Source organism: Agelaius phoeniceus, chromosome 14 (genome assembly GCF_051311805.1).
Source record: "Agelaius phoeniceus isolate bAgePho1 chromosome 14, bAgePho1.hap1, whole genome shotgun sequence".
Lineage (NCBI taxonomy): Eukaryota > Metazoa > Chordata > Aves > Passeriformes > Icteridae > Agelaius > Agelaius phoeniceus.
In genome coordinates, this window is record NC_135278.1 from 14,454,953 (window position 1) to 14,480,014 (window position 25,062).

The following is a 25,062-nucleotide window of genomic DNA, read 5'->3' on the forward strand; positions in this document are numbered from 1 at the left end:
GAGCTTCAGTAACAGCCCTTTCCCCCTCCCCAGCCCCCCAGCTGGAGCCAGTACTGGAATTCTTTGAGGAGGCTCTGAGTACAAATGTTCAACTTGCAGATGGACTGGCCAGAGGGACAGGATGGAGCTGCTGTGGCTGAGCTCCTGCTGGGCCCAGCCCTGGCCTGGGTGCATCCAGGAGAGGCTGGCTGGGCCTTGGGGCTGCTGCTTGCATGGACACCCTGCCCAGTCTGTGCTGCCATCAGCCTGTTCTGGGAACTTGGGCACAATTTGCTTCTCAGCTGCCTTGCTGTGGTTGTCTCTGCCTGTTTCCCAGGGTCTCAGGATGGGTTCCTGCAGTGGAAGAGTGGCTGCTGCCACCTTTCTGCTAATGAACTGTGTGATCTTCATTTGCAGCTGCTTTCTTGGTGGTTGTGAAGAGGGGCCTCACAGAACCTCTGCCTAATCGTTGCTGCACTGCAGAATAAGGTGCAGATTTCACTGGAACGTGTTAGTGCTCACAGACCTGGTGCTGGGGAAGAGACCTGGACTTTTCTGTAAACTAAACATGAAGTGTGGAGCAACAGGGGCTTCTGCAATCTCCACCAGGCATGGCTTGGATTCAGTTTCTACAGGTAAGTCTTTTTTTTTTGGTTCCTTCCTGCCAGGATTCTAAAAACCTGAGCACTGGGGGAATTGCATGTCTCCTTTAATGCTACAGCAGCCTTCAATTGAAGGTTGCACAGGTCTGGAAAGGTTGATCCTGTTCTTGCTGTTTCTAGTGCCCTTGCTTCTCAATGGACTTTACCTTACAGGCTTAAGACTTGGTAATTCTCCCTGTAGGTTTATCTATATTCAGTTTGTCTTTGAAGAAATGGAAGTGTAAAGCATTAAAGGCTGAAGACTGCTTCTGTACAGGACCATGTTAAAAAAAATCCACATCACCCTATTCTTCTAGTTTCTTGTAAGGCATTCTGTAGTTTAGGGTCAGAAATTTGCATTTAACCTCTAATTTTTGGAGACAGCTTCTGTTGGATTTGCTAGTCTGTCTGGGATGTTTCAGATCCAGTTTAGGCTATATCTACATATTTTGGAGCCCAGATGCTTTTGTCTGTGGGACAGGGGCAGACTAGAGGATAAAAGGCTCTCAGAAGGCTGGAGGACTAGAAACACTGTCTTTTGACAGGTTCTGCAATGTTGCTTTATTAAGCAGTGCAATTTATTAAGAACTCTAAAGAAAAGGCAAAGTAACTCTGCAGAGTAAAATATTCATTGAGTTCAATCTGTTTGGTAGACTAATGCATTTGGCCTGAGATGCACTGACTCCAAGTAGGACAAAGTAACTGCAGAAAATAAGACTGATTGCTTTCTCCTTCTCTGCTTTGCTCTTTCTAAAGCAAGGAATTGCAGGGGCATGGTCTCCAAATTCTGATTTGTTTTGATGCAGACAAGCCTTGTAGGGATTTCTCTAGGTAGATGCTTATTAGTTTCTTGCTCAGGATAAAACGTTTGGAGGGAAGCACAAGCTTTTTCCAGCATCCAAAGCTTGGTAATGCAATGTACAGGGTAAGGTATGATAATTGTAGGCACCTACATGGCAGCTGCTTGAGCATCTACAAAGACAGACTGCAATGAGAAAGCAGAGAGCACCCAAGGCACGGCTTGTTTGCCCTGAACCATCAGCATGGCTGCTCTGCTCCCTGCCAGCTTTGCAGCTGTGCATATCTCAATCTTGGCTGTAAAATTTAAATGTCTTATACCAGGGCATATAATCTCAGAGCCTGTGACAAGTGGCAGAGAACAGAATTCCTCTGTCACCGATGCCAAGCCCTAACTGTTGCATACCCATATGCAAATTGGGCCACATGTGATGTTGATGTCTCCCTTGCAGAAAAATTACTTCTGTAAGAAAAATGCCCCATCCCTGGAAATGTTCAAGGCCAGGATGGATGAGGCCCTGAGCAGTCTGGTCTGGTGGGTGGCAACCTTGCCCACGGTCAGGGGATTGGAACCAGATGATCTTCATCCCTTCCAACCCAAAGCATTCTGTAAAGAAAAGGTCTGGGCCTCAATGTATGAAATGTTAGGCTGAGGCTGGCTTTTGTCTTGCAGGTTTGCAGTTCCAAGTGCAGTTTGTAGGCAAGGAAGCAGGTGCCTGTGTCTGAACAATGCCTAAATGAGTATCTAGCTCCAGGTGACGTGACTCTAAACATCATTAGCAATTCCAAGATGGAGATTTTCAAGACAGGTGTCAAGATGAGGGGTATAGTGAAAAGTGGAAGAAAGAATGAGGAGGTATTAGGGAAAAAGTAGTGCTGAAACTGCAAAAGTAATAGTGGGCGCTCGTGGAAGGGACTGTACCTTCAGCTTATGGTCAGAATACAGTTGCTCAGAGCAGGTGTTAATACATATATTTCTGGTGAGCAGACGTAATTTAAAAATTACAAGCCCCCATGATTGCTGTAGCCTGTGGTTGTGCATCATCCTTTAACAAAATACAGGCCAGGGTTGGTCTGGAGTCAACAAGTTTGAAGAGGGTGTGAAATAAGCTGCTCTTGAGCTGGAAGATTATGGTCAAGGCTGTCTACAGCCCACATGCAGCAGTATTGCACTCCCATCCATCTCTGAAGCATCCTTGACTGGATGCTTGAAGGAGAAGCATGTGCAAGTGAAGGTCTTGGCTGGGGCACTGTAACTTTTTAGTGGCCTTCACCCAGCCAGGAGCAGCTGCACTGTCAGACATGGCTGCTGTCCAGAAGCCCTGCTGTGAATTCCTTGTGCTTTCTTGTTGCAGTGCCAGCTCATCTCTGATTGCACGTCTGCCCTCCTGCTTCCAGTGGTGAGAATAGGGTTCCTGCTCCTTTGTTTGTGTCATTCTCAGAAGGTTGCTGAACACGTAGGGAAGGTTAGAATGGGACAAACAGCCTTGTTTGAGAGATGTAGAAATTGAGGCATATTTATATTCTCCCCAAGGCCCAGCCTCTGAGGCAGTATCTGTGACTTGAGCTCCCTTGGTTGTGCACTTTGTCCCAGATCTATGCTCAGTGCATCTCTTGTGAGGCAGCAGAAGCACTCTGTCTGGGCTTGTGGGCTTGCTAAAAGTCAAACCAGTACAGATTGTTCTGTTTGCTTTTATTAGCAACTTGCTCTGGAACAGGAAAGGTGGTTAATGGGTTTTTAAAGTGACAATGGGAAAGGTGAATTTTCGTTGTGTTCAGTGCTTTAGTTCTGTGTCAGCAAGCAGCCCATATCTGCTTCCCTACAGGAGTATTTGTGAGGCAGTGGGCTTGGTTAGGAGGGGAGGGGTAAGCTGTTCTTGCTTTTCCAATTAATGAAGGCTGCCTTCTGGAAATGTTCATTATTCCTGGGTCTGTGTGCCTGCTGCTCTGACTACAGTCCCTGAGACTTCTCCCATGGGACCAGCACGAGCTTATCTCCCTCTATACATGAACAGCATGGGCAGAGACTGAGCCAGGGCAGCTCTGCCTGCTGGCAAGGAACTCTAACACTGGTCAGAGGAGCTGGGTTTGCCATCTCAAAAATCCAAGTATGCTCCGTGCTGTGGAGGGCTGCAAAGGTGTTGTGTAGCTTCTGGTTGGGTTTGGCCAGTGCTGATTTCAGTGTTCACTTCCTTGTGCAGAAGTTGGGGCTGAGGTGGAGCTGAGACAGCTCACAGGTGTTTTGGATATTTGCATGAGAGTGCCTAGACTGGGGGGAGGGAGGACCACATTGTTTGGTGTGTGCTACAGAAGATATTGGACAATGTATTTCAAGCTAGAAAACCACTTCCTTACCAGCATGTGCCAGCACATGACTGGATGTTTGGGCACAGCCACTGCACTGACAGAGTGTGGCCTGCTGGCAAGAAACCACAGAAGTGGAGTGGGGGCAATGTGCCTGTGTGGACTGCTGGGAGGTTGGTTTCTGCCAAACCATACTTGAAGCAGAGCTAAGGGTTCTCTTCAGCTGCTTTTGGCCTTATTATAAAATATGTGCTGAACTGTGAAGCAAAATTTTGAGCTGGTTTTTGTTTTGGTTTTTTTTTTTTTTTTTCAAAGCAATGATATTTTTTCCACATTGGTTTAGTTGGTTGTTTGGTTTGGGTTTTTTATTGGCTGGGTTTTTTTCTTTTTTCTTTTTTCTTTTTTTTGTGGGAGGGGTGGTTATTTGCTGGGAGAGGTGGTTAAAGCTTTCTATTTTTGTGCCCTTGGCTAAATGAACAATTATTTACTCTAGAAAGGAGATCCTGCTTCTGCCCTTTCTCTGTATTTCAAAGATCTTAAAACAGACTAGCCAAAATCTGCAAGGGCCTGATTCTCTCCTGCCCCAGCAGAATTGTTTTGCTTTCACCAGGGAGCAATTGTCCCCTTTTCTGCACCTCAATGTCTCCCTGACTTCCCTCTCTGCACTGCCCTCTCTTCCATCAGGTGACATTGACCTGTCACTTGCTGTGCTCCGAGTTCCTGGCAGGGAGAGGAGGCAGTGCCAGACAAACACACAAATGTCCTTGCAGTGGAAACTGCTGTGCATATATCTAATGTATCTCTCTCAGCTCAAGGTTTGCTGGAGAGATAAGATGCTTTGTGGTTTGTATGTGCTGTGGCCTCTCTCCTTGCAGCTCTCTTTGCCAGCCTTGCTTTCTTTCCATGGAAATGGCTGAGACAGAACTGGGCTGTCTGCTGCATCTCTGTAGTGCCTGAAAAACAAGGGCAGAACTGGCCAGAGTCTCTCAGCTGCAGAAGCTGCACAGAGTAGTTTTAAGTTTGGGGGTGAGATGGAGCTCAAGAATTTGGATTTGAAGCCTCAAGCATTTGGGGCAGCTTGTAGGAGAGAGCAAACCACCTGGAAAAGTTGACCTGAGAATTATTATTATTTTTTTTTAATCCTTTATGCATTGCCCATGAATTTGTCTCCACTGGAGCTGTCTGAGAGGTATGTCTGAAAGCTTGAACACTTGCCTTTGAACTGAAGAATACATTTCCCTCCTGGCTTATGGAAAATACTTGCATTCCTTAATGTCTTCGATGGTTTTTTCAGAAAGCCTAAGCACCTCTTTCCAACCCTTCCAACCTGAAAGCTTTGGGTGGAAAACTTTCATTTTGGGGCAAAAAGCCAAAACTTTTTGGTCATCTTCAGAACTATGAATCCAATGCTGTGTGTGTGTTTCTGTGTTGAGGCAGACATTTTTTATCTTATGCTGTGGTTTTTCCCCTGTACAAATTGCTTAGAGAGTCCAGTATAAACGTGGCTTTTTTTGCTTATACTGGCTACCAATATGTTATTGCATTAAAAAACTTGATTAAAGCAGACATCCTACCAAATGGTGAGCTGTAAATTTGGTGGAAGGAACCATTCATGCTCTTGAGGTGAGAGCTGTTCCCTAACTCCACAGAAACCAGGAACTGAAACTGTCTTTGCTGTTGTATTTTTGGCCCTCAAATTCATATTGGTTTACCCTGTAAAGGAGGGTAAACTAAACCAGTGACTGTTTCTGGGAATAAGTTAAGAGTTTTCTTCTGCAAGGTTTCAAAGCTTGGTAGTGTGGATTATCAGTTAGCATGAAATGAACTATAGTTATCTGCATCTTTATGGTACTTTTCAGCAGAGAGTTTAGCAAATGAGCAGCTAAGTGTGGCTGCTTCTCACCACCATCATGTGAAGTAAGTGAATATTCACATTTTAGAGGTGGGAGCCTGGTGTATTGGGTAAGGCAGTGATGTGGCTGGATGCTATCTTGTCAAGAGCAGAATTCATGTCTTCACTCCATTGCTGTAGGAACTGTGTCCCCCTCTCCTCAAGGCAGCAGACATTGGCTCTCCTGCCTCTCTGCTCTTCCAGCCCTCAACTTGCAACTCCTTGTATGATTAGGCATCACAAATAATATTTCTCCTGAAATTTGATTTAGTTCTGGCTCCTAAAAGGGAAATCTGTAAAGAGAAAAAAGCGAGCATTGCTCCGAAATGGGCATGTGGAGGTGATGTTGCACATGTTCCTGTGCTTCCACCAATTCCCATGCCCTGCTGGCTGGACTGCAGCAAGATCCAAGCACAATCCCTTTGTCCATCCTTCCTTCCTGCTTCCCCTCCCTCCTCCCTCCCTCCATCCCCAGGGAGGCTGTCCTACTGTTTTATTTTTTTTCCTTCCCCCCATCCTCCCCAGCTGTATGTATAAATGCCTAATCAAGCTGTCCTTGCATCAGAGGACAGCCCAGGGGACAGAGAGCAGGATGGCTCACGGCATCCTGGGGCTCCTGAGGCCCCTGCAGAGCAGACTGAGCGCCAGCAGAACTCGCCTGGTTCTTCTCTGCGCTGTGACTGCGCAGCACCAGAGCCCAGCAAGGGGCTGGGCAGAGAGAGGCTTCAGCTCCACGCACCAGGATGCCCCTGGGGAGTCCAGGTGGGTGAAATGCTGCCTTGCTGCATCCACAGGCATGGAGGCACCTCTGCCTTGCCCTGTGGCAGGAAGAGGAGAGAGGCCAGCCAAGCCGTGGCCTCTGGGAGGTGGAGGATGAAACCTCCAGCTTGGGGGAGCAGATGCTGATGGGGAGGAAGGTGGTGCCAGGACCCAGCCTGAGAGGAGCTGCTTCCCATCCCTGGAGCTATGGGGACCTGTCAGAGGTGCTGGTCCTGCCTCCAGAGCTGTGGGGGCCACAGACAGTGGCTGGGAACCATCTCATGAAGGTGACAAAGAGTTCTTTGGCCCTTTTCCACAGCAGGAACTACTGCAGGTTCCCTGCCAGCCTTTCCTCTCTCTGCTTCAGGGATAGTTCAGGAAGAGAAGGTAAAATAAATGCAATTTGTGGATCTCATAGACTAGTATGATCTGGGTCAGACTGTAATCTGCTAGGCATTGAGAGAGAGATCCAACCATCACAGAAAATACAATAAACTACTTTGCTATCTGACCTTAGAGAAAAGTCATAGATAACCCCACTTGGTGGGATTTATGAAGACTCATTATCAATGGGATTTCTTTCTAATTGGTTTGTTGCTTATGAAATTATCTCTGGCAGTACTTGTAGGCATCTTGCTATGGCCTTGGAAAGTATCTTTTAGGGAAAACATTGACGGGGGAAGAACTGATTTCTTGAAACCTCCTTCACCACTTTGCTGTGTCACAAAAAGTTTGAGATTTTATTTTTTTAAAAGGAAATAATCAGTTGGCATACACTGAATTTACAGTGTTGAGTTTATCACATCCTGGTAAGATCTTTCCAAACCTCTGACCATTATCCAGCTAAAAAAATCAATTTGGTTGCACCACTAAGTGGCATTCTATCACTTTACCATTTCAATTTTGTAACAAATGATTTCACCCATAAAGATAAACCAAACATTGCCTAAAAACATGCCTATTTGCCATAAAAATGGAATAAATTAGTCTGATCCTTCAGAAATGAGGAGGATTGTTTTGTTTTGTTTTGACATTTGAGGAGTAGTCTTTAAATTGCATATTTAGAAATATCTGTAGGTTCTATATGAAGGAAACTGATGTATGTTGTCAACCTGATGAAAGAGAAGCTTCTGCCACTGGAGAATGCCCTGGGCTTTGGGATAATGGGCACTTGGGCAGTGCCACACTGAGAGTTACTGGACAAAAGGCCCAACCACTTCCAGGGTGCTGCCTTCTTTCAGCACAGGAGCTGGGACCTTTTGGTAACCTCCTATATCTAAGTGATAGATATATATATATATCTATATATAAGTGAGCATTTGGTATGGACACTAAGAAAAAAAACCTGTTTGCTCATGTACTTCCTCTAGCAAATATAACAGTCTCAAGATATACTTGTCTTGGTGAGCAATCCTGAACGCTGCTGTCAGGGTAGGATCCTTCTCCAGATTGGTGTGAGAGCCTGGTCAGGACAAGATGAACTAGATGCTGGTTCCCTCTCATTTGTAGATTCCCTTTCTGCAGTTATCATTAAGAGAAGCTGATGGCTATGTTCCTAACTCTTGGCCAGATTAAATCTTGCAGGCTGTCAAAATAATTAGCAATTTTTCTTGAGCATGGATCACATCAGCTCAGAGGAAGTTACTCAGCCCAGTAGCTCTGTAAAAGCTGGGGCTGGGCATGTCTCACCACAAGAAGGCCCCTGTGATGGAGTAAAGGAAAGGCGTGGGCATTTCATGGAAGAAAAAGCAGCAGAAAAGGAACAATCATCAAGTAATCCCCTTGGGAAAGGGAAGGGGAAGCAAAGCATGAATGACAACAGCCCTTCTTGCTGTATTAGTATCTGATCCTGAGCACTTTGCTTGTAATTGCATTGCTCTACCCAGGATTAACAGCCCAGACCTGGGATCTGCAAATGCTCTGCCTGCCTACCCATGCTCCCTCTGCCAGCCAGCCTGAGCAGGGGCAGCATGTGAAGAGCACCTGCACTTGTTTGTGCACAGATAGACATTTATTCTGTGGGCTGTTTGATAAAATGGGAAATATTTTGGGGCAACTCAGATTTGGCTGCCACTGAGAACTGATAATTTGAATTTTTTCTCATATGCGTGGCACAATCCTTTGAGAAAGTGTTTGTGTGCACATTTCCCTCTAAGTGCCATGTCTCTAGCACTCAGCCAAAAGACCTCAGTTGTGGATGTTCAGAAAAAGATGGGCTCCTCTGATTTTTGCAAATTTGTCTTACAGCTCTGAGGATCAGGTGACAGTGCATTTTATAAATCGGGATGGAGAGCGACTAACGACCACAGCCAAAGAAGGGGAGACTTTGCTGGAAGTGGTAGTCAATCACAACTTGGCCATTGATGGATTTGGTAGGTGCTGCAGCAGGATATGTGCATGGGCTGTTAGGGCCAGTGGGTACTTAGGAAGAGTGCAACAATATGCCACTGTGCTCTGCCAAGACCATGAACAAGCTTCCCTTCCCCACCAGCTGCTTGCTGGGTGGCTCACCATGCTGAGATGGCAATGTAACCTCACACTGTCACACTGCCATTCCAGCAGCCTCTGTCAGTGCTTTTGGCTGCATGGAGCTGATGTAAAAATTTGAAAACTGATGGTGATTCTCCCAGACAAGAGGCAGGCTTGAAACTGCATCCATCTGTTGTGTTTCCTAGCATCTCTTTTGACATGCTCCAGATCTGTTAAACGGCCTTTTCTCACACTATTCCTAAAGATGGTCTCTCTCACCCCCTTATTTTTCCTGATTTGCTGTCCTTTCCTTGCTTCTCCACCAGGTGCCTGTGAAGGGACATTAGCCTGCTCTACCTGTCACCTCATCTTTGACAAGGACACCTTCCAAAAGCTTGATGCCATCTCAGATGAAGAGCTAGACATGCTGGACTTGGCATATGGGCTCACTGACACGTAAGCCTCCCTGCTGATCACAGCAGATCCTCAAGCCTCCGAGGCAGATTCTCACCATGTGACACCTCTTTCCAAGAGGATGGGGCTTGTTCTGTATTACAGCTGTGCCTTGAGAGCTGCTTTCTCTTGAGGGACAGCAGATCTCTAACAGGAGCTTTAGTGAAAAGCCATCCTGAACCAGACATCCCAGTGTGGGTGGGGGATTCCTCCCTTTACCTGGGGAACAGAGGAGCCTCACTTCATGTTTTCTTCTCAGATCACGCCTTGGCTGCCAGGTGTGCGTTAAGAAGTCGATGGATGGTGTGACAGTGAGGGTCCCCATGGATGTGTCGGACATGAGGAGGCAGCTGGAGGTTGGAAAGCAAAGCAAACAGTGACTGGAAACGACTGCTGCACGGCTTACACCCTCATTTAGGTGTGGCAGGGTACTTAGCTCTTGGTTGATGCTATTGCTTTTTGTGGCTGGCTCGCAGTAGGCCATAAAGGTCTGATTTAGTATAAAAGGCGTGTTTGGCAAATCTCTTATTTGAACAAGGCAGCATGCTTAATAGGGTCTTTGGTATGTGTTTTAAGTGCTTAAATGCTTTGCTGAACCAACTGGATTAAAGTGTAAGGCTTTATATTTCCCTGGGTGGGTGTCAGTAAATATCTCTGCTGTATGTGACTTGCTTTCTCCTTTGAAATTTAAGAATTCTGCTATTCTGAGTAACTGCTGAGAATTTTGCAAGGCTTGGCTCTTTAAAAGTGGAGCAGACTTTTCCAATTTGGGAAGCTTAAGAAGAGATTGCTGTTTGCAAGTCAGTGTACTGATGGACTTGGTGATGTAGGTGACTTGAGTTTGGTCAGCAAGAACATACTGAGGACATTTGTGTACTGACAGTTCCTGTAAGCAGGAACCACTTCTATGAACTTGAGATGTTTCGGGTCCCTGAATTGTTCTGTGCTGTGAGCAGCCACTTTCTCCAAATGTTAAATCTTCTCATTGCTGTACTACCCCACCTGTCAAATAAAATTCTAACAATGAGCCTTTTAGACCAACAAGATGCACTGTTCTGGTACCATGAGCCTGGCTGGAACAGAAGGAGATGGATGAAATTTGGTTGTCTGTATTGAATGCAGCACTGCCAGCTGATCGAAGGAGGTGATTGTCCTGCTGTACTCAGCACTGGTGGGGCCTCACCTGGGATACTCCAGGTAGTAAATGTAAAAAAGACTATTCTGTTCGAGAGGGTCCAGAGTAGGACCATGAGAATGATGAAAAGTCTGGAGGGGAAGCTTTATGAGGAGTGGTAGAGGTGACTTGGTTTGTTCAACCTGGACAAGAGGAGACCAAGGTGAGACTTCATTGTGTTCTTCAACATCTTCACAACGAGAAGCAGAGGGGCAGGTACCAAGCTCTTCAGTCTCATGACCAGTGACAGGACTCGAGAAAATAGCACAAAGCTGAGTCAGGGGAAGTTTAGGTTGGATCTCAGGAAAAGGTTCTTCACCCAGAGGGTGGCTGGGCCCTGGAACAGACTCCCCAGGGCAGCAGCACGCAGCCTGAGCTAAGAATTGTTTGGACAATACTCCTCGGCACATTATGGCATTCTTGGCACGTCCTGCACAGGGCCTGGAGTCGGACTCGATGATCCTGAAGGGTCCCTTGAACTCATGATATTCTGCGGTTCTGTGATTTACGGAATGTCAGCGCGACCGTGGGGCCTAGGCCGCGGGGCTGCTGTGGCGGCGCTCTGCCGCCAGGGGGCGCGCGCGGGGCGGCGGCGGCTGCGAGGAGAACGAGGATGAGGAGGGGGAGGCCGCGGTGGCGGCGGGGCCGCTGAGCTGTGCCCGTCCCTCCTCCTTCTTCTCGCCCTGAGCGGTGCCTGGGCCTGTCTCGGGGAGCCACAGCTGCCATTTGTGTCTAATGGTCTCTGTGCACATCCATGCCTTCCTACTGCGGACCCCAGCCCTGCCGCGCCCGGCATGGCCTGCTGTCCCTGTGGGCACAGGTGATGAGTGATCTGTGACTCCTCTCAATGGGCTTTGTGTTCGTCTCGGATCCTTCATGGAAAAATCGGTACAAATGTTTATCCCTGCCAGAAATTTATCCTTAGCAGAAGGGTACCTGCAGGAAGGATTTCTGGCATGGGCCAGAACCACGTGCTGTAAGAGGTGATGGCAACAGGGTGGGTTTTTGCAGGGTGCCAGCCCTGTTTGGGGACCATGGATGTGGTGATGTACTAAGGCTTCAGGCTTGTGGCTGGCATGTGGCAGGATAGCCCTTTGCTTTGTCATACATCAGAAAAATCTTCCAGGCCGTGCCTGTTTCTCCCAAACATCTTCTCCTCCAACTTGTCCCAGGTTTACTGTAAAAAAAAAGAAAGAGAACAAATATGGATTAAATGAAAGCAGCTAAGCCATCACCTTCAGTAGCACTTCAAGTCTCTTGCAAAGCCAAGGTGATCTGGAGCTTTGCAGTCCCACTCCTCGGTCCCCACCTTGTTGTAGGCTGGAAGCTGGAGCCCAGGCTGCTGCTGGAAAAGGTCAGCTCTCTGCACACATCCTGGCAGGACAGCAAGAGAGGGAGCAGCTTCTGGGTTGGAAGGGTTGAATGACTGCTGTGTTCCTCTTCAGAGTGTGGGTGACCTCTGAAGAAAGAGTTTCTAGGACAAACTGTTAGCATGGAAATGCAGGGAGTCAGAGTAGCCCGTGCTGCTCTGGTGGGGCTGGCTGTCCCTCGAAGGTGTCCTGGTATAACAGAGAGGCCCCTGCACAAAGGAGCTGCTACAAAGGAAGAGGGAGAGTGTGTCTTGGAAGACTGGCTTTCCTGACAGTTGAAACATCAGAAATAGAATTGGAAAGTTTAAAGTAAACTACAGCTGCCTCAGGCACTTCTGTCACGTTTCTGTCAGCCTGCAGGATAAGGAAAGAAATCATATATCCTGAACAGAAATAAGATGAGGCTGCATGAGTCATTTCTCTTCCAGGCAGATGAGCTGGACTTGTTTGGCCTTGGTCTAAATTGGGAGCGGGCCCTGAAGGCTCCTCGCTTCCTGGGTGGTGACCATGGAACACGACTTCCCAAGAGCTGCATCTGGTGGGGCAGTGGGCAGGGCTTTCAGTGTGTGACAGGCCAGCGTGGTCTAAATGATCTAAAAAAGGGCAGAGAAAGAAGGGAAAAGGGCCCTGTTTGCATCTCAGGGCCATACATTAAGGGAAAGTGTGGCCTTTCTGGAGCAGAAATCCAACCAAGTGTCTGTGCATTTGTTATTGTTACAAGCAAGCTGGGGGCTGTGGAACATTTTCAAGATTGGTTTCTGGCTCATAGAAATGAAGGGCTGTGAATTTCCAAGCCCAGAACTCTGGTTTGTGTTAAGTTTTGCAGGATTTTGTTTTGTTTAAAATAAAGAAAAATGTTATAATACAGAGCTAGGTTAGAGCAGCTACCCAGAGAACTGTGCCCACATTAGGGAGCCTAAGATGAGGCAAGGAAAATTGTGTGTTTTTCCCTGTTTAACCCAGTGTTTCTCTAAACTAATCTCTTCCTAAGTTTCCTGTGATCTTTTTAGGTGATGCAAATTATGAGCTCTTACTCTGCATTTGGTTCAGGTCCCCTCTGTTTGACCTGAGCCCAGCTGCTGAGTTTACATCTGTTAGTATGTTTAGAATACAGAATCATCTCTCTTCCAAGAATAGGCAGACTTTTCTTATAATATTTACTGCTCTTTCACCTTCTTGAAAAGACAGGAGGAATGCCTAGACTGCTGTGCTGGCAGAAGATTTCTTGCCAGCGTGGCCAGCCTGGCAGAGCCAGGCTGGGAGGTGAGTGTGTTTGACAGCAGTTCAGTGCAAATGCCACCACCCTGACACAGGGGAGAGGGGAGCAAGAGCAAGGGAACAAAAGGTGACAACACCACAGTGACAACTTATGTGTCTTTTATTAAAACAGTTACAACTTTAGCTCTGGAAAAAAAGACTGTGGATGCTTTATTGCTGTTCACGTGTGAGGAAAATTATGTTGGTGGTGGAGTTGTGTTATGATTATATACACCTTTCATTATACAAGGGCCACAAAGGTGATCTGGGACAGAGTGCCACATTTGAGAGGTAAACACCCTTCATCTAACAAAACAGACTGTATACACCTTGGAAAGTGGGCTCTGGGCTTCCCCCTGGTTCCCTTGCCCTAGTATTTGATGATGTGAATTTGGAGTGCTGGGCCAGGTTCCTGTCACTGACCCTCACAGGCACCTGGCAGATGAGTGGAGGGATCTGACACCAGATAATTTTACAGAGGTGGCTTTCCCCTCTATGCAAGGACTGAACCATGGCAGCTGTCATGCAGCTCCAGCTCTGGCTATTTGCAGACACTCAGCAGCTTGCAGGGATACTTACTCCACAAGCAGGACTTTTCAGTCATTAGGATTCATGTATTTCTCTTTTCCTTCACCCATTCACTGTTCACTGAGTAAAAGGATTGTCTCTCTGACAGATACCACCATAGAAAACTCTCATGTAACTTTCAAATGAACCATCCCAAACCTTTCAACCTTTGAGACCTTTCCCATTGTTTCCTTAAAACGACCTGTCAAACTAATGTGGTGCTCTCAGCATCTGTTTAGAGTTCAGCTGGCAGTGTCACAACCCTCTAACAAGTCCCATTAAGTCTGTGGCACTTCTGAGCATGGCTTTGAGGGATGCTTCAGGACTCCACTGGTTGCATCTCTTTGGTGGTCTTTACCAGCAGCCTGCTTAGCACATCCCTGCCTGGAATTCCCCAGACTTAATTCTGCTGGAGTGCACAGGGCCACATTCTCTGCTGAGGGGGAACTCAGTGTTTCGTTTCTTTGAGCCAGCGTCGGTGATGAAGCCTGGACAGTTTCAGTGTATGGACTGACAACTTTCTGGCAAGATGTGACTTTGCTTCAGCATCTACTCAACAACATTCCTGACAACTTCCACAATTCCTTGACCTCGTGCTAAAACCAAGCCCTGCTCAAGTCCCTCTCAGCATGACTAGGAATTTAGTCACTTGCCTCATCCACACTGCTTCTAGAAAGGGGCATCAGCATTGACAGAAGATTGTCAGCTTTCACTAGGACTGAAACTCCTAGCTACTGAGCTACTCCCAGAGGACACAGAAGAACATTCACAGCCCTGTCAAAGTGAGAGTGCTAAAATCCTTTATGGCAACTGTGTCTCTGTCAAATGCTAACTTTGGGGAAGGTATGAGAAGAAAGAATCACTGTGTAATTAATTCCAGAAAAAAGCAATCTTGGGCTTAAAATGTTACACATGCTGTCTGTCATTGAATGGACTTTGGGCTCTGGGCTCCAGCTGCTGATTTTGGAACCCAGCCTCAACCAATAATGGTTGAGGGCTGTGAGCTAGACCAGAGCAGACAACAGATGAGCAGAGTGAAGCAGCGGTGATTTCTGGAATTAAGGTGAAGAATTTTCCTTTGGATGATTGGTTGTGATGAACTGTGAATAACGGTGGGTTTTGTGCAAGTGTAAAGATTTTTAACTAATTATTAAAAGCATTAGCTGTCCCTGTTGTCCAGTCATGCACCGACATCAGCAGCTGACTGGAGAAAATAAAGCAATGTTTCTCTTTTCCTGCTATTAAAAAAAATGGAGTCAGGCCCTGTACAGGTCAGCTAATTCAAGGACAGGGAGAGTCTGGTGGTATTCACTCCATTCCACACCCAGCCAGTGAAGTCTCTTTCATCAGAAAAGGGCATAAAACACAAGAGCAGCCCCCCCCACCTCCCACCAAAATGAGTATTACATACACATTAGTGTCACTTTACACTTGTTGCCCCAGGCAGCCTGCTAAATTCTTCACACCCTGATCATATATTACAGAACATTTTCTGTTACACATACACAAAAAAATATTTAGTTCCTCCACAACCATCGCTTCAGACAAAAGTCTCTTCTGCAAACACCGCTGTGTCACGCTCCTCTGCGGCCACCTCTGCCAGAGGCTGGCTCCTGAGCCACTCCACCCTGCTCCGGAGCAGTTCCTTCTCCACTGCTTCCACCTCTGCCATGGGACAGGGCTCAGTTTCATCCTGCTTGAAATAGTCCCTGATGGTGTTGCGGATGGAGTCGGGGAGGATGATGCGGATGGTGTGGCTGAATGTGTCCGAGCCCTTGCTCTGGGTTGGCGCCTGCGCCGTTTCCCCTGGTTGTCTCTCCAGCTCCTCGGGAGCAGAGGCACTTTGGGGGCTCTCTCTGTGCTTGGCCTGCAGGGATGGGACCGTTGGTTGGTGGTGGTAGCGCCTGGAGAAGGACTGCAGGACAAGGGGGGTGTTCTGCCCATAGAACAATGTCTGGGGGATGTGGACTCTCACAGTCTGCAAGCTCTTAGATGGGCTCTGCTCACTGATGCTGCTGGGTGAGTCTCTGCTGCTGGTGTTTGTCACAGATCTCTCCTCTTCTCCCACTTGAGACCCCCGAGAGCTTTCTTTATTTGGGGCCACATAAAAAGTTATCTTGGTGCGCTTCAGGCTTTCCTGGCTCAGAGGGCAGTCATCAATGCCTTTGATTTCTATGTTCTTCACTGTCTTCTCCCTGTGCTGCTGGTGGCTGGCCTGTGGGGATGTCTCACTGCATGGGCTGGCATCTGGGTGCTCAGGGCTTTCTTCAAACTCTTTGGTATAATCCTGGCTCCTGAGCGCTGGGCCAGGGCACCCTGAACAACTCAGCTGTCTCTCCTCCTCTTCCCAGTCAATGTCAGTGAATGGGCTTCCCATGGCAGCTCTGCTGACACATGGAAAACTTTTCTGCTCTCCAAAGCAATGACTGGTCTCTCCAGCCTTGGGTTCACCCTCGTGAAAACTGTCCAGATTGCACAGATGTAAAGGAGATGTGAAGGATTTGTGCCACTCTTTTTGGGACCTCTTGGCAGCTGTTGGAGACACAGCATGAAGCCTGGCAGAAGTGCCAAACATGAATGGCAGGGATGAGACATCTGTGGGACTGATGGCTGATGACTCTGAACAGTAGGAGAAAGCACTGTCTAAGGAGCTAAGTGAGGAGGCAGATGGCGAGGTGGTGGTAGAGGACAGGCTGGAGAAGCTGGACCTGTTGGACAGGCTGGACTTCTGAAGGCTGAGCTGCTTCACCCTGGAGGTGGTCTGAGGTGGTTGCCACAAGCTCTGCCTGGCCTTATTAACCCCAGGGCTTAGGCCTTCATCAATGAGCTTCTGGCTCTCCATCTGCAGCTGCCTGAGCCTGTGGACGTAGTCAGTGTGGCTGCCCATGATGGTGGCGTCGCAGCTGGACTGGCGGGCCACGGGCTCGTGGCTCTGCGGGGGCAGCTGGGAGCTGAGGCAGACGCTGGGCTCGGAGGAGCAGCGGTCCCGGGCCGGGCTGAGCGAGCGGATGGAGCCGATGGAGCAGAAGGAGCCGTCCTCCTCCAGGAGCTCGTAGCTGTCTGCGCTGGCGTTGGTCTGCGCTTTGCTTTGGTAGCAGGCTGTGATCTCACTGAACAAGTCCCAGTCTTCCTGATCCTCGTCAAGTAACAAGCTGTTGGGTATCTCAAAAATGGCATCATCAGATTCCAGGTGGTGCTTTGGCCCTTCTGGATCACAAGTGGAATACTCCAGCTCATCAGAGGAATCATCATGCTGAGCCAAGCCTATGTCTGGGGCAGAGGACACAAATTAATTTGTTGCCATATATATAGTACCTAACAACCAAAGCAGGGAAATTATATGAAGCCCATGGAAAAATAAAGATAATCCATTATTCTCACAGGAAATAATAAAAAAAATTCTGGTTTGATGACCAGTTTTCACAACTGGCTTGTATTGATAGGACAGCTAACAGACAACTCCATCTCTTTCCATACAAACCATGTGGGACATGGCAGTGCTAAGGCTACACTAAATTCTTGCGATGGCTAAAGTAGGTTTAACAGCAGCCACAGAGAAAGACAACTACCCCTGGGGTCACATTGGAGTTTCTGCACCTCAGCACTCTGCTTTGTTATCTCTTCCTGCCTATGCTTGACAGGCGAAGGGAAAACCAAACCCAGCTGGTTTTCAATGCTATTCCTTAGAAGAAACATGAAGGTATAGCAAACTCTTTTGTCTGAGGACTTTACCTATTAAAAGATTTTAAATATTTCTGGAAGATTTACTACCACCAACTTACCCAGAGATTCTGCTGAGTTTTTGGACTTCTTTATGTCAGCTCTTTGGAACAAGGAAGCAATATCACCCCCAAAAATCTCTCCTGAGTTTTCAATCAGAAACTGCACTAACAAGGCCACCTGGCAAAGACAGGAATTCACAGATTCAGTTTCATGAAAACAGAGCAAGTAAAACCATACCCAGATCATCTCATTTTTTTTACAGATGTAATTTCCTTAAGAAGCTGTTAATAATGTGGCAGTGCATCTGTATGAACACCTGAGGCAAGAATATGAACTATGTGAACTGGTGCTGTGAGCCAGGTATAGCACATTCTACAGTTTTCCTCACTATTGCCTACACCTCATAAGCTCCAAGCCAGCATTCCTCCTTTCTGGTGCACTGTTGTGCTCATTGCTTATTTTGTTCCAGCTGAGGTGGCAGTGTCCAACTTCAGCTGCTCCAGTTTTCCTGTGCTTGCTTGGCCATATAGGAAGCTCATCTGGTGAAGCAATCACTGCTTCCCTTTTCACCCTGGACAGCCTGAGGGGCTAAACCCATCCCAGCATGGGCACAGCTGCACAGAGGAAAGGATGGGGCCTGGGTGCCACTCAGCCAGCACTGTCACCGGCCCTGTGCCTTCCTTTAGACTACAAAAGGCAGTGCCATAAAAAGCAGTGAAAGGGGAAACCAGAGGTTTTCCCAAACCCATGGAAGATTACCTTCTTTGTAGACCGGCTCTCCTCTTCAGGCCCAGTGGGACTCGGTAGCCACAGCATATTGGGTGCTATGCAAAGAGCCAGGTTAAAGGCATTCATCTGATTCACTCCAGAATTCTGCTCAATATGATGCAGGACTCCAAAGAGGTGTCTGAGTAAGATGAGGTTGGCCTCTGGAAGCTGGTTGACGAGACTATTCAGAGAGTAGGAAAAAAGGAAAACAGTGCTGTTCACAAACATCTGCTCTTTGGATTCCAGAAGTTGCATCCCAAAGCTTTTTCCCCCTTCTGCCCCTTTGTACCCAGCCCGAGACATCCACATTTGATAATAAGGTGAATCTGTGTCACTCCCCTCCACCAACTCATGTGAGAGCCACAACTCTGCATCCAAATTTCCCACCTGCTCTGGTCTCAGAGCTGGACGGACAAAGGGACTTGGGTTCAGAGCATGTGGGGGGAACCCACAATGCCTTAACTAAACAGGGAATGCCCAGAGGAGACAAGAGACAGCTCCAGGCCAGCAGCACTCCAGACCACACCACTGCTGTGTCATGTGCTGTGGGGAACATGGATAAAGAAGGCCCAGGATAAATGGTAAGGTTCAAAAATTGAGCTGAGCCATGGTTGAATAAATGGGATATCCAACAGGAGGCTGATAAACTGCTCATGCTCAGGGCAGCAGTTTCAAGGCAGTAAAGCCATTTTCAAGGTCCACATCTCTGCCTTGACAGGGCTGTTTATTCTAACTGCCAATATGATGATCAGCCTCATTTCATGGACATAAGAATAAAGTTACTGTCATTAAAGATTTAATTCTGCTACCATAGATGCACTCCTGGTGGCTGAATTGTTATGCTTTTTCAGTTTACTTGTTCTGGTAATTTGAACTAATCATCAGAAGAGAATTTTTAAATTACTTTTTTGGGATCAGAAATGTTGAGGATGTTCAAAAAAGACCATTGAAAATAAAATTTTCTGATCCATGACACTGGCAATCAGCAGTAGCTCCTCCCCTGTGGCCTGGAGCATTGCCAGTAATCTCCCAGAAAATGAAGGCAATTCTTAGGCCCATATGATTCCCCCTTTTCCCACCAAAAGAAACTTTTACAAAGGCTTTTACAAACCTTTTGATAGCTTCAATCTTATGTGCCCGATTTTCTGTGTCCACAGCTTCCATCCACAGTCCGTGCATGTCTGAGGATAGAACACTGTCAGGTATATTTCGGAGAAAATCCTGAATTAAATATATATATGCAGAGCAGTCTGGTCAGTTTTGAATTCCTGGTTTCAGTTTCACAATGCATATAGTCACTGTTTATTCATATTAAGCACAAGATAAAACAAGACACTACACAAACATGTTTATTCTCCCCTCCCATGCCCACCAAGCTGTCTTCCTCAGGCTCTTTTGTGGCAGCACTGCAGGATGAACAGGCAGCCCATCTGTTTTGCCCCTTCTCCAGAGCAGGACTGTCCCTTTTCCAACAGTCCAGCAGAGGACTCAGCCCTGGGGCTCTGCACAGATCTCTCTGATACATTTCTCAGCTAGGAGGACTGCTGGTTTTTCTCAGGGGACTATTCAACAACTCAGTGTATGTCTTGTCTTGGAAAATGCCTGGATATCAGGCCAACAAGAAAAAAAGGGATTTTTTTTTTATACTTTGGTGCCTAAATTACTCTGACCAGATTTAATTGCCAGTATGAAATACAAGCTTTTCCTTACTGAACCATGGGTCTTATCACAAGCTTCATCCCCCACCCACCAGAACCCCTCTGCTTGGATTTAGCAGCTGCTTTCCCTTGTGCTTTCTGGCTGATCAGAGGGTGAAAGCTGGGGGTCCAGAGAGCACAGGTCAGCTCCTGTTTTGGGGGTTGCAGAGCAGCTGCCCTCAAGTGGCACAAGTCCTCCCAAACCTTCTGCAGCCTCTTCCTTGTATTCAGAAATGACAAAGAACATCTGTGCTGCTGTCAGCAAAGGGTTTTATGCATATGTCAGTGCAGCATCTGCCATGTTATTTGGCACTGTACAGACATCACAGCTGCCTTGCAGGTGGACATCACTGTATTTCCTTCTGGGGGTGGTTTGGTATGGGCAGGTGCCAAAGGGAGCCCCATCCTGAAAGGTTGCACATGTCTGCATGTGAAAACCAGGCCACTGTATCACCTCTGTGCACACAAACAGGTGAAAATGTTCCTTGCTGGAAAATGCTTTCTATTCCCCTGAAATCCTCCCTACCCATAAAGACTCACTGCTTCCTTAAAGAAGGAAGGTGCCATTGGCCCAGACAGCTGAGTTACTTGGCCACACATACCGTGATGACAGCTGCAGCCACAAAGACTGACTCTCCATCCACCTGAACATCATCTCCAGAGTTCAGCTTCTCTTTCAGTTCCTTGCAAGTCTTGGCATTGGCAGAACGTCTGAAAATGCCCCTAGTAGAGGGACCTTCATGGTACAAGAGGAGCAGCATATCCTAAGAGAAAAGCCAGTTGTACTTTAGAGCCTAACACTTTACCCTCTTGTTTGTGTATATTATTCATCATGTGTTGCAATGTAATTAGCAGATGACCAAGTCAGTAATGGAAAGAAAACAACACAGGAGATTTATCCTGATCTAACCAGGGATGAAAACCTGACAGGCAAGCTGCAGATACAGTTCATGTGGGCACGCTTATCCTGTGACAAGTGTGAGCCCAGGGGACTCTTGCAGTGAGTGAGTTCTAGGTTACATAGCATGGCAGGATCCACTGACATTGCCCCTTGTCAGCTGGTGATGACCTTGAGACACCCACTGAAAAGGACAGATGCCTGTGAATGAAGAGATGGGGACTACCCAGGAGAGGGTTGTTCCCACCCTTGTTACTGAGCTGAGTCTGGATCACAAGTAAACCATGATCCTCTTCCCCCTGCAATCCTCATCAGTGCTGCAAGTGGCTTTAAATTTTGGGCTAAAGACATCAAATTTACATCAAGACAAGCAGTCCAGGCTGCTGCTTACCATGATTGGCTTGGGAAGGATTCCATCAGGACAGACAGAGGACAGGGACAGGCCAAAGAGCTTGCGGGGCGTGGTAGGGGACTGTGAGGGAGGGCTGCCCGTGGGCGTGCTGGTGCTGCGGCGCAGGGCCCAGTCAATCAAGGACTTCTTCCTCTTGGTGTGCTTCTGCAGTGACTCTGAAAGCAAACACAAACCTCATTACACACCTGCCTGTCCTCCTGCTGGACAGCGAGCGATGTACAGTGGAGGCAGAGTTCCCAGCAAAACAAACACTTTCTACCCTCACCTGTTTATTAACTGCACTCTTAATGGGGATGGTTAGACAATATACAGCAGTATATATATGAAACCACTTATTCATCTCTCAACCATCAGCAAAATTCTCAATCACCATTCTTCTCTTGCTGTCTCTGCAGTGCAAGAATCACTTCACCCTTGTGACCAGTGATAGGCCTTGAGAAAATGGCATGAATCAGTCAAGGGAGGTTTAGGTGAGATCTCAGGAAAACGTTTTTCACCCAGAGGGTGGCTCAGCACTGGAACAGACTCTCCAGGGCAGTAGTCACAGCATCAAGGCTGTCTGAGTTCAAGGAGCCTATGGACAATGCTCTCAGGTGGATGGTGGCGTTATTGGGTACAGGGCCAGGACTCAATGATACTGATGGTTCTCTTCCAACTCAGCATTTTCTATGATTCTATTACAATGACTTGCAGTTGCAGACTAACGAAAGACTGAAAGCTAAGTCGAGACATTTGCACAGAGAAATTTCACTTCTCTGCAGTCTCTTCCTCTTCACATTCCATTCAGGTATGAGAGCAACTCTGGATACATGTACGATGCCAGAAGAGCTCAGCACTGCACTGGTCAGCGGAGAGTCTCTATCTGGCTGTACCACACTCCTGCAGCCCCTACCTCTCCTCAGCTGCATTGGAGCCTGGAGTCTGGGTTTCAGGACAAACTGACACTGTTTTTCCTTTGGGAGCTGAGCAAGGAAGGAAGCCTCTGTCCCATCAGCCAGGAGAGTGTTGTTGTTGGTTCTTTGTTGCTGGTCAGCAGAGTCCCGGAGACAGCTCAAGGCAATGCTGAAGGGATACTCGTGCCCTGTTGAGCAGAGTTGTGTAAAGACCAAGCAAAAATGCAGACCTATGGTAAAAACTCTTACTGTTACTGGAAAATTCCAGCTTTGGTGATCTCCATGGTGAATGGTTAGAACTTAACAGACAAAATTCAGTGGTTTATTTTAAAATGTTTCTTCTATTTCTCAGATCATCCCCTACAGATCTATAGCACTCAAGCACCATTGTGATTGTCCTCAAGGCCCCCATATACACACCTACCCTCCGTCAAGCCTGAGGAGTTTCTAAAAGCTAAACACAAATTGTTAGAAAGGAAAGCTTTCAAATAAACAGCCTGTGAAGGCATTGATGCAAGTGGCCTACATGTGCCCGTGATGTCAGTTTAGTACTGGATTAAGGTTGCAGTTCAGAAGATAACAACCAAAATGCAACAAACTGGGTTTTCAATATGATGCAATGTTTTGTGTGGAAAGCAGTTTCATTATTTGAGAACTGAAATGCAATGAAAACTAAGTAAGTACCAAAAGAGTAGGATAAACATGTTAGCTTCCTAACTAGAAGCTTGTAAGTCACCAATATGCCATGGAAAAATTCTGTTTCTTTCAGTTGCCAAAGTGCTTTCCTCTAGATCTAGAACACTCTTGCTGAATACCCACCTGACTGCAGCAATTGGTTTGGTTCTGACCAAAGGCAAAGGGCCTGGGAAGTGTCAGGAGATGCTCTGTCTGACAGAGATCAGTGGACACCTCTGTCACAGACAGTGAAGGTGGGCAGAGGCTGCCCCTGACCTCCTGCTCTGCCTGTGAGGAGATGCCTGCATAGCTGAGCAGGAGAGCAGGACCAGCCTCCACACCTGGAGCCCTGCAAGCTCATACCAGCAGCCAGATTGAATTAGGCTTTGAGGCATGTCCTACCCCTGCACCACATCTGCTGCAAATAAGGTATTTCTTGGGCCACCTGAAGATCTCCCATTTATTTGGAGCATCTGCTGAAAAGTGTGATGGGCTCCCACCCCAAAATGCACAGATTTGCTTGGAAAAGGGAGGTAAGTGTGAAGTTTTTCAAAGATATCACCATGCTTTGATTAAATGTGGATGCTGAGATGATAAAAGCCAAGTGACATCTCACAGCAACTTTATGTCACATCTTATATCAAGAACAGTGTCCCTGCTATTGCTTTTTAAGTGAAGAATGCAATGTTTGTGATGTTTCTCTGCCACATACACTAATACAATTTATTACTGTTTCCTCTGGTGCCAGAATTAAGCAACAAAATCATGCTCAATATGGGAAGGCTCTTACCAATGAGAGGATAAGCAGGCTCATCTTTTCCTGAGACCACCCAGAGGTGGTGTTCACTGGTCCTGCCCTGTTGGGTGAGGAACAGAGAAGAGAAAAATGTTAGCTGAGAGGGGCCAGAGTGAGGGCCCAGAAAGCAACAGACAGCAAATCTACACTTATCCACACCCACTCTGTCCTGTGAAGCAGATGCTGCCAGAATCCTTAGCTAAGATCTGTCACCTGCCACTTACAGGGAGCCCAAGCTGTAGAAGGGTCTTCTTCATCACACTCTCTGCAGTTTCCACATTGGACACCTTGACTTCAGTAGTCTAGAAAGGCAAACAGAGAAAATACAGGAAGCTAAGACAAAGGTGAGAAGTCTGGTGGCATTTTCTTGTAGCTTTAAAATCTGGGGAAAATGTCACATCTGTGTCTAAGGACTGTCTTTACTAAATGTTCATGGTTGGATGAGCTGTACAAATTTGAACTACACCAGAAAGGATGATGGGTAAACAAAATGAAAGCTATTCTCCACTCCTTCTTCTGTCATAGGTCTATAATACCATCCAAAGATTTCAAACAGCAGAAATCACAGGAGGTGGGTGGTGCTTAGATGCTGTGTTTGATCCCATCAATGTTTGTCTGATTATAATGTCACTGTCACTCAAAAGGGTGAACATGGAACACAGCAATGCTCATCAACCAGTGTCAGGGGTCACTCTTTGAAGGAAGAATACCCAGGAGGCAAATGTGACCCACCAAGCTCGGCACGAAGCCAAGAAATGTATGCTAGACTGGGACACATTCCAGTAAATTAATTCAGGACAACACACCAGTGACTCTGAGATCAATACCCTCAATTCATAGCACTGGAAATAGGAATTGACTGTGGCACTCAGCCACAAACTGGCATGAATTTTGAAGTGAAGCAAAAGGAAAAGAGAAAAGAAGTCAGGTGAAGAATAATCTTAAGTGCTGTTTGATAAGGGCCTGGCTATCTACTCCTTTCTCAAGCCAAAACTCTCCAAGTGGGCTTCCAAGTGGGAAGGATGCAGATATTCAGATGCTGGAATATCAGCACAGCCCTGCATTCTCTCCTACTCCACAGACCCCTGTGTAGTCTTGATCTGACAAGCAGGTCCTTAGCTTTACTTACAGAAGAACAGTTGTCATCATCCAGCACAACGATCTGAAGGGTCAGATTCTTCAGATACTCATTTTGTTTTACCTCATTGATATGCCTGAAAGTCAAAGAAAAGGGGAAGGGATGTAATTTCCCAACCAAATTTGAGAAGGGCCCTAAAATTTGGATGAGACATCCTCCTTGGCACTGTAATAAATACAGATTAATTATGACATACATGAATGTAGTGTTCATAGTGAGGCCCCATGCTCTTACTGACTTCTTTATCTACCTGGAGCACAAAGAGTAACAATCCCCCACATGCAGTACTTCAGTGCAGGTAGATGTGTCTGTATAATACCTTCCAGTGTTCCCTCAGGATCACTACTGTTCTCCACAAATCAGAAGATTTTTCCCCCCTCTTTGTCTCTATATAAACACT

General features: G+C 46.9%; 2 protein-coding genes across 2 annotated transcripts in view; one reads left to right on the top strand and one right to left on the bottom strand.

Moving 5' to 3' along the window:
* Nucleotides 1–6,142: 6,142 nt before the first annotated feature.
* LOC129125853 (adrenodoxin-like) lies at nt 6,143–10,321 on the top strand. The gene is made up of 4 exons (XM_054641519.2): nt 6,143–6,375; nt 8,620–8,744; nt 9,168–9,297; nt 9,554–10,321. The coding sequence occupies exons 1-4, from the start codon at nt 6,143–6,145 to the stop codon at nt 9,672–9,674; spliced, it is 609 nt and encodes a 202-aa protein (XP_054497494.2). The 3' UTR covers nt 9,675–10,321.
* A 2,877-nt stretch (nt 10,322–13,198) lies between these two features.
* LOC129125932 (uncharacterized) overlaps nt 13,199–25,062 on the bottom strand; it is a 30,232-nt gene continuing 18,368 nt past the window's right edge. The window contains exons 6-15 of the mRNA XM_054641644.2: nt 24,654–24,738; nt 23,749–23,826; nt 23,519–23,585; nt 22,053–22,241; nt 21,140–21,315; nt 20,453–20,614; nt 19,265–19,374; nt 18,145–18,334; nt 17,445–17,562; nt 13,199–16,932 (exon numbers count right to left, since the gene is read on the bottom strand). Coding sequence (XP_054497619.2) covers nt 15,203–16,932; nt 17,445–17,562; nt 18,145–18,334; nt 19,265–19,374; nt 20,453–20,614; nt 21,140–21,315; nt 22,053–22,241; nt 23,519–23,585; nt 23,749–23,826; nt 24,654–24,738 — 2,905 coding nt within the window. The 3' untranslated portion in view covers nt 13,199–15,202. The remainder of the gene's footprint in view (nt 16,933–17,444; nt 17,563–18,144; nt 18,335–19,264; nt 19,375–20,452; nt 20,615–21,139; nt 21,316–22,052; nt 22,242–23,518; nt 23,586–23,748; nt 23,827–24,653; nt 24,739–25,062) is intronic.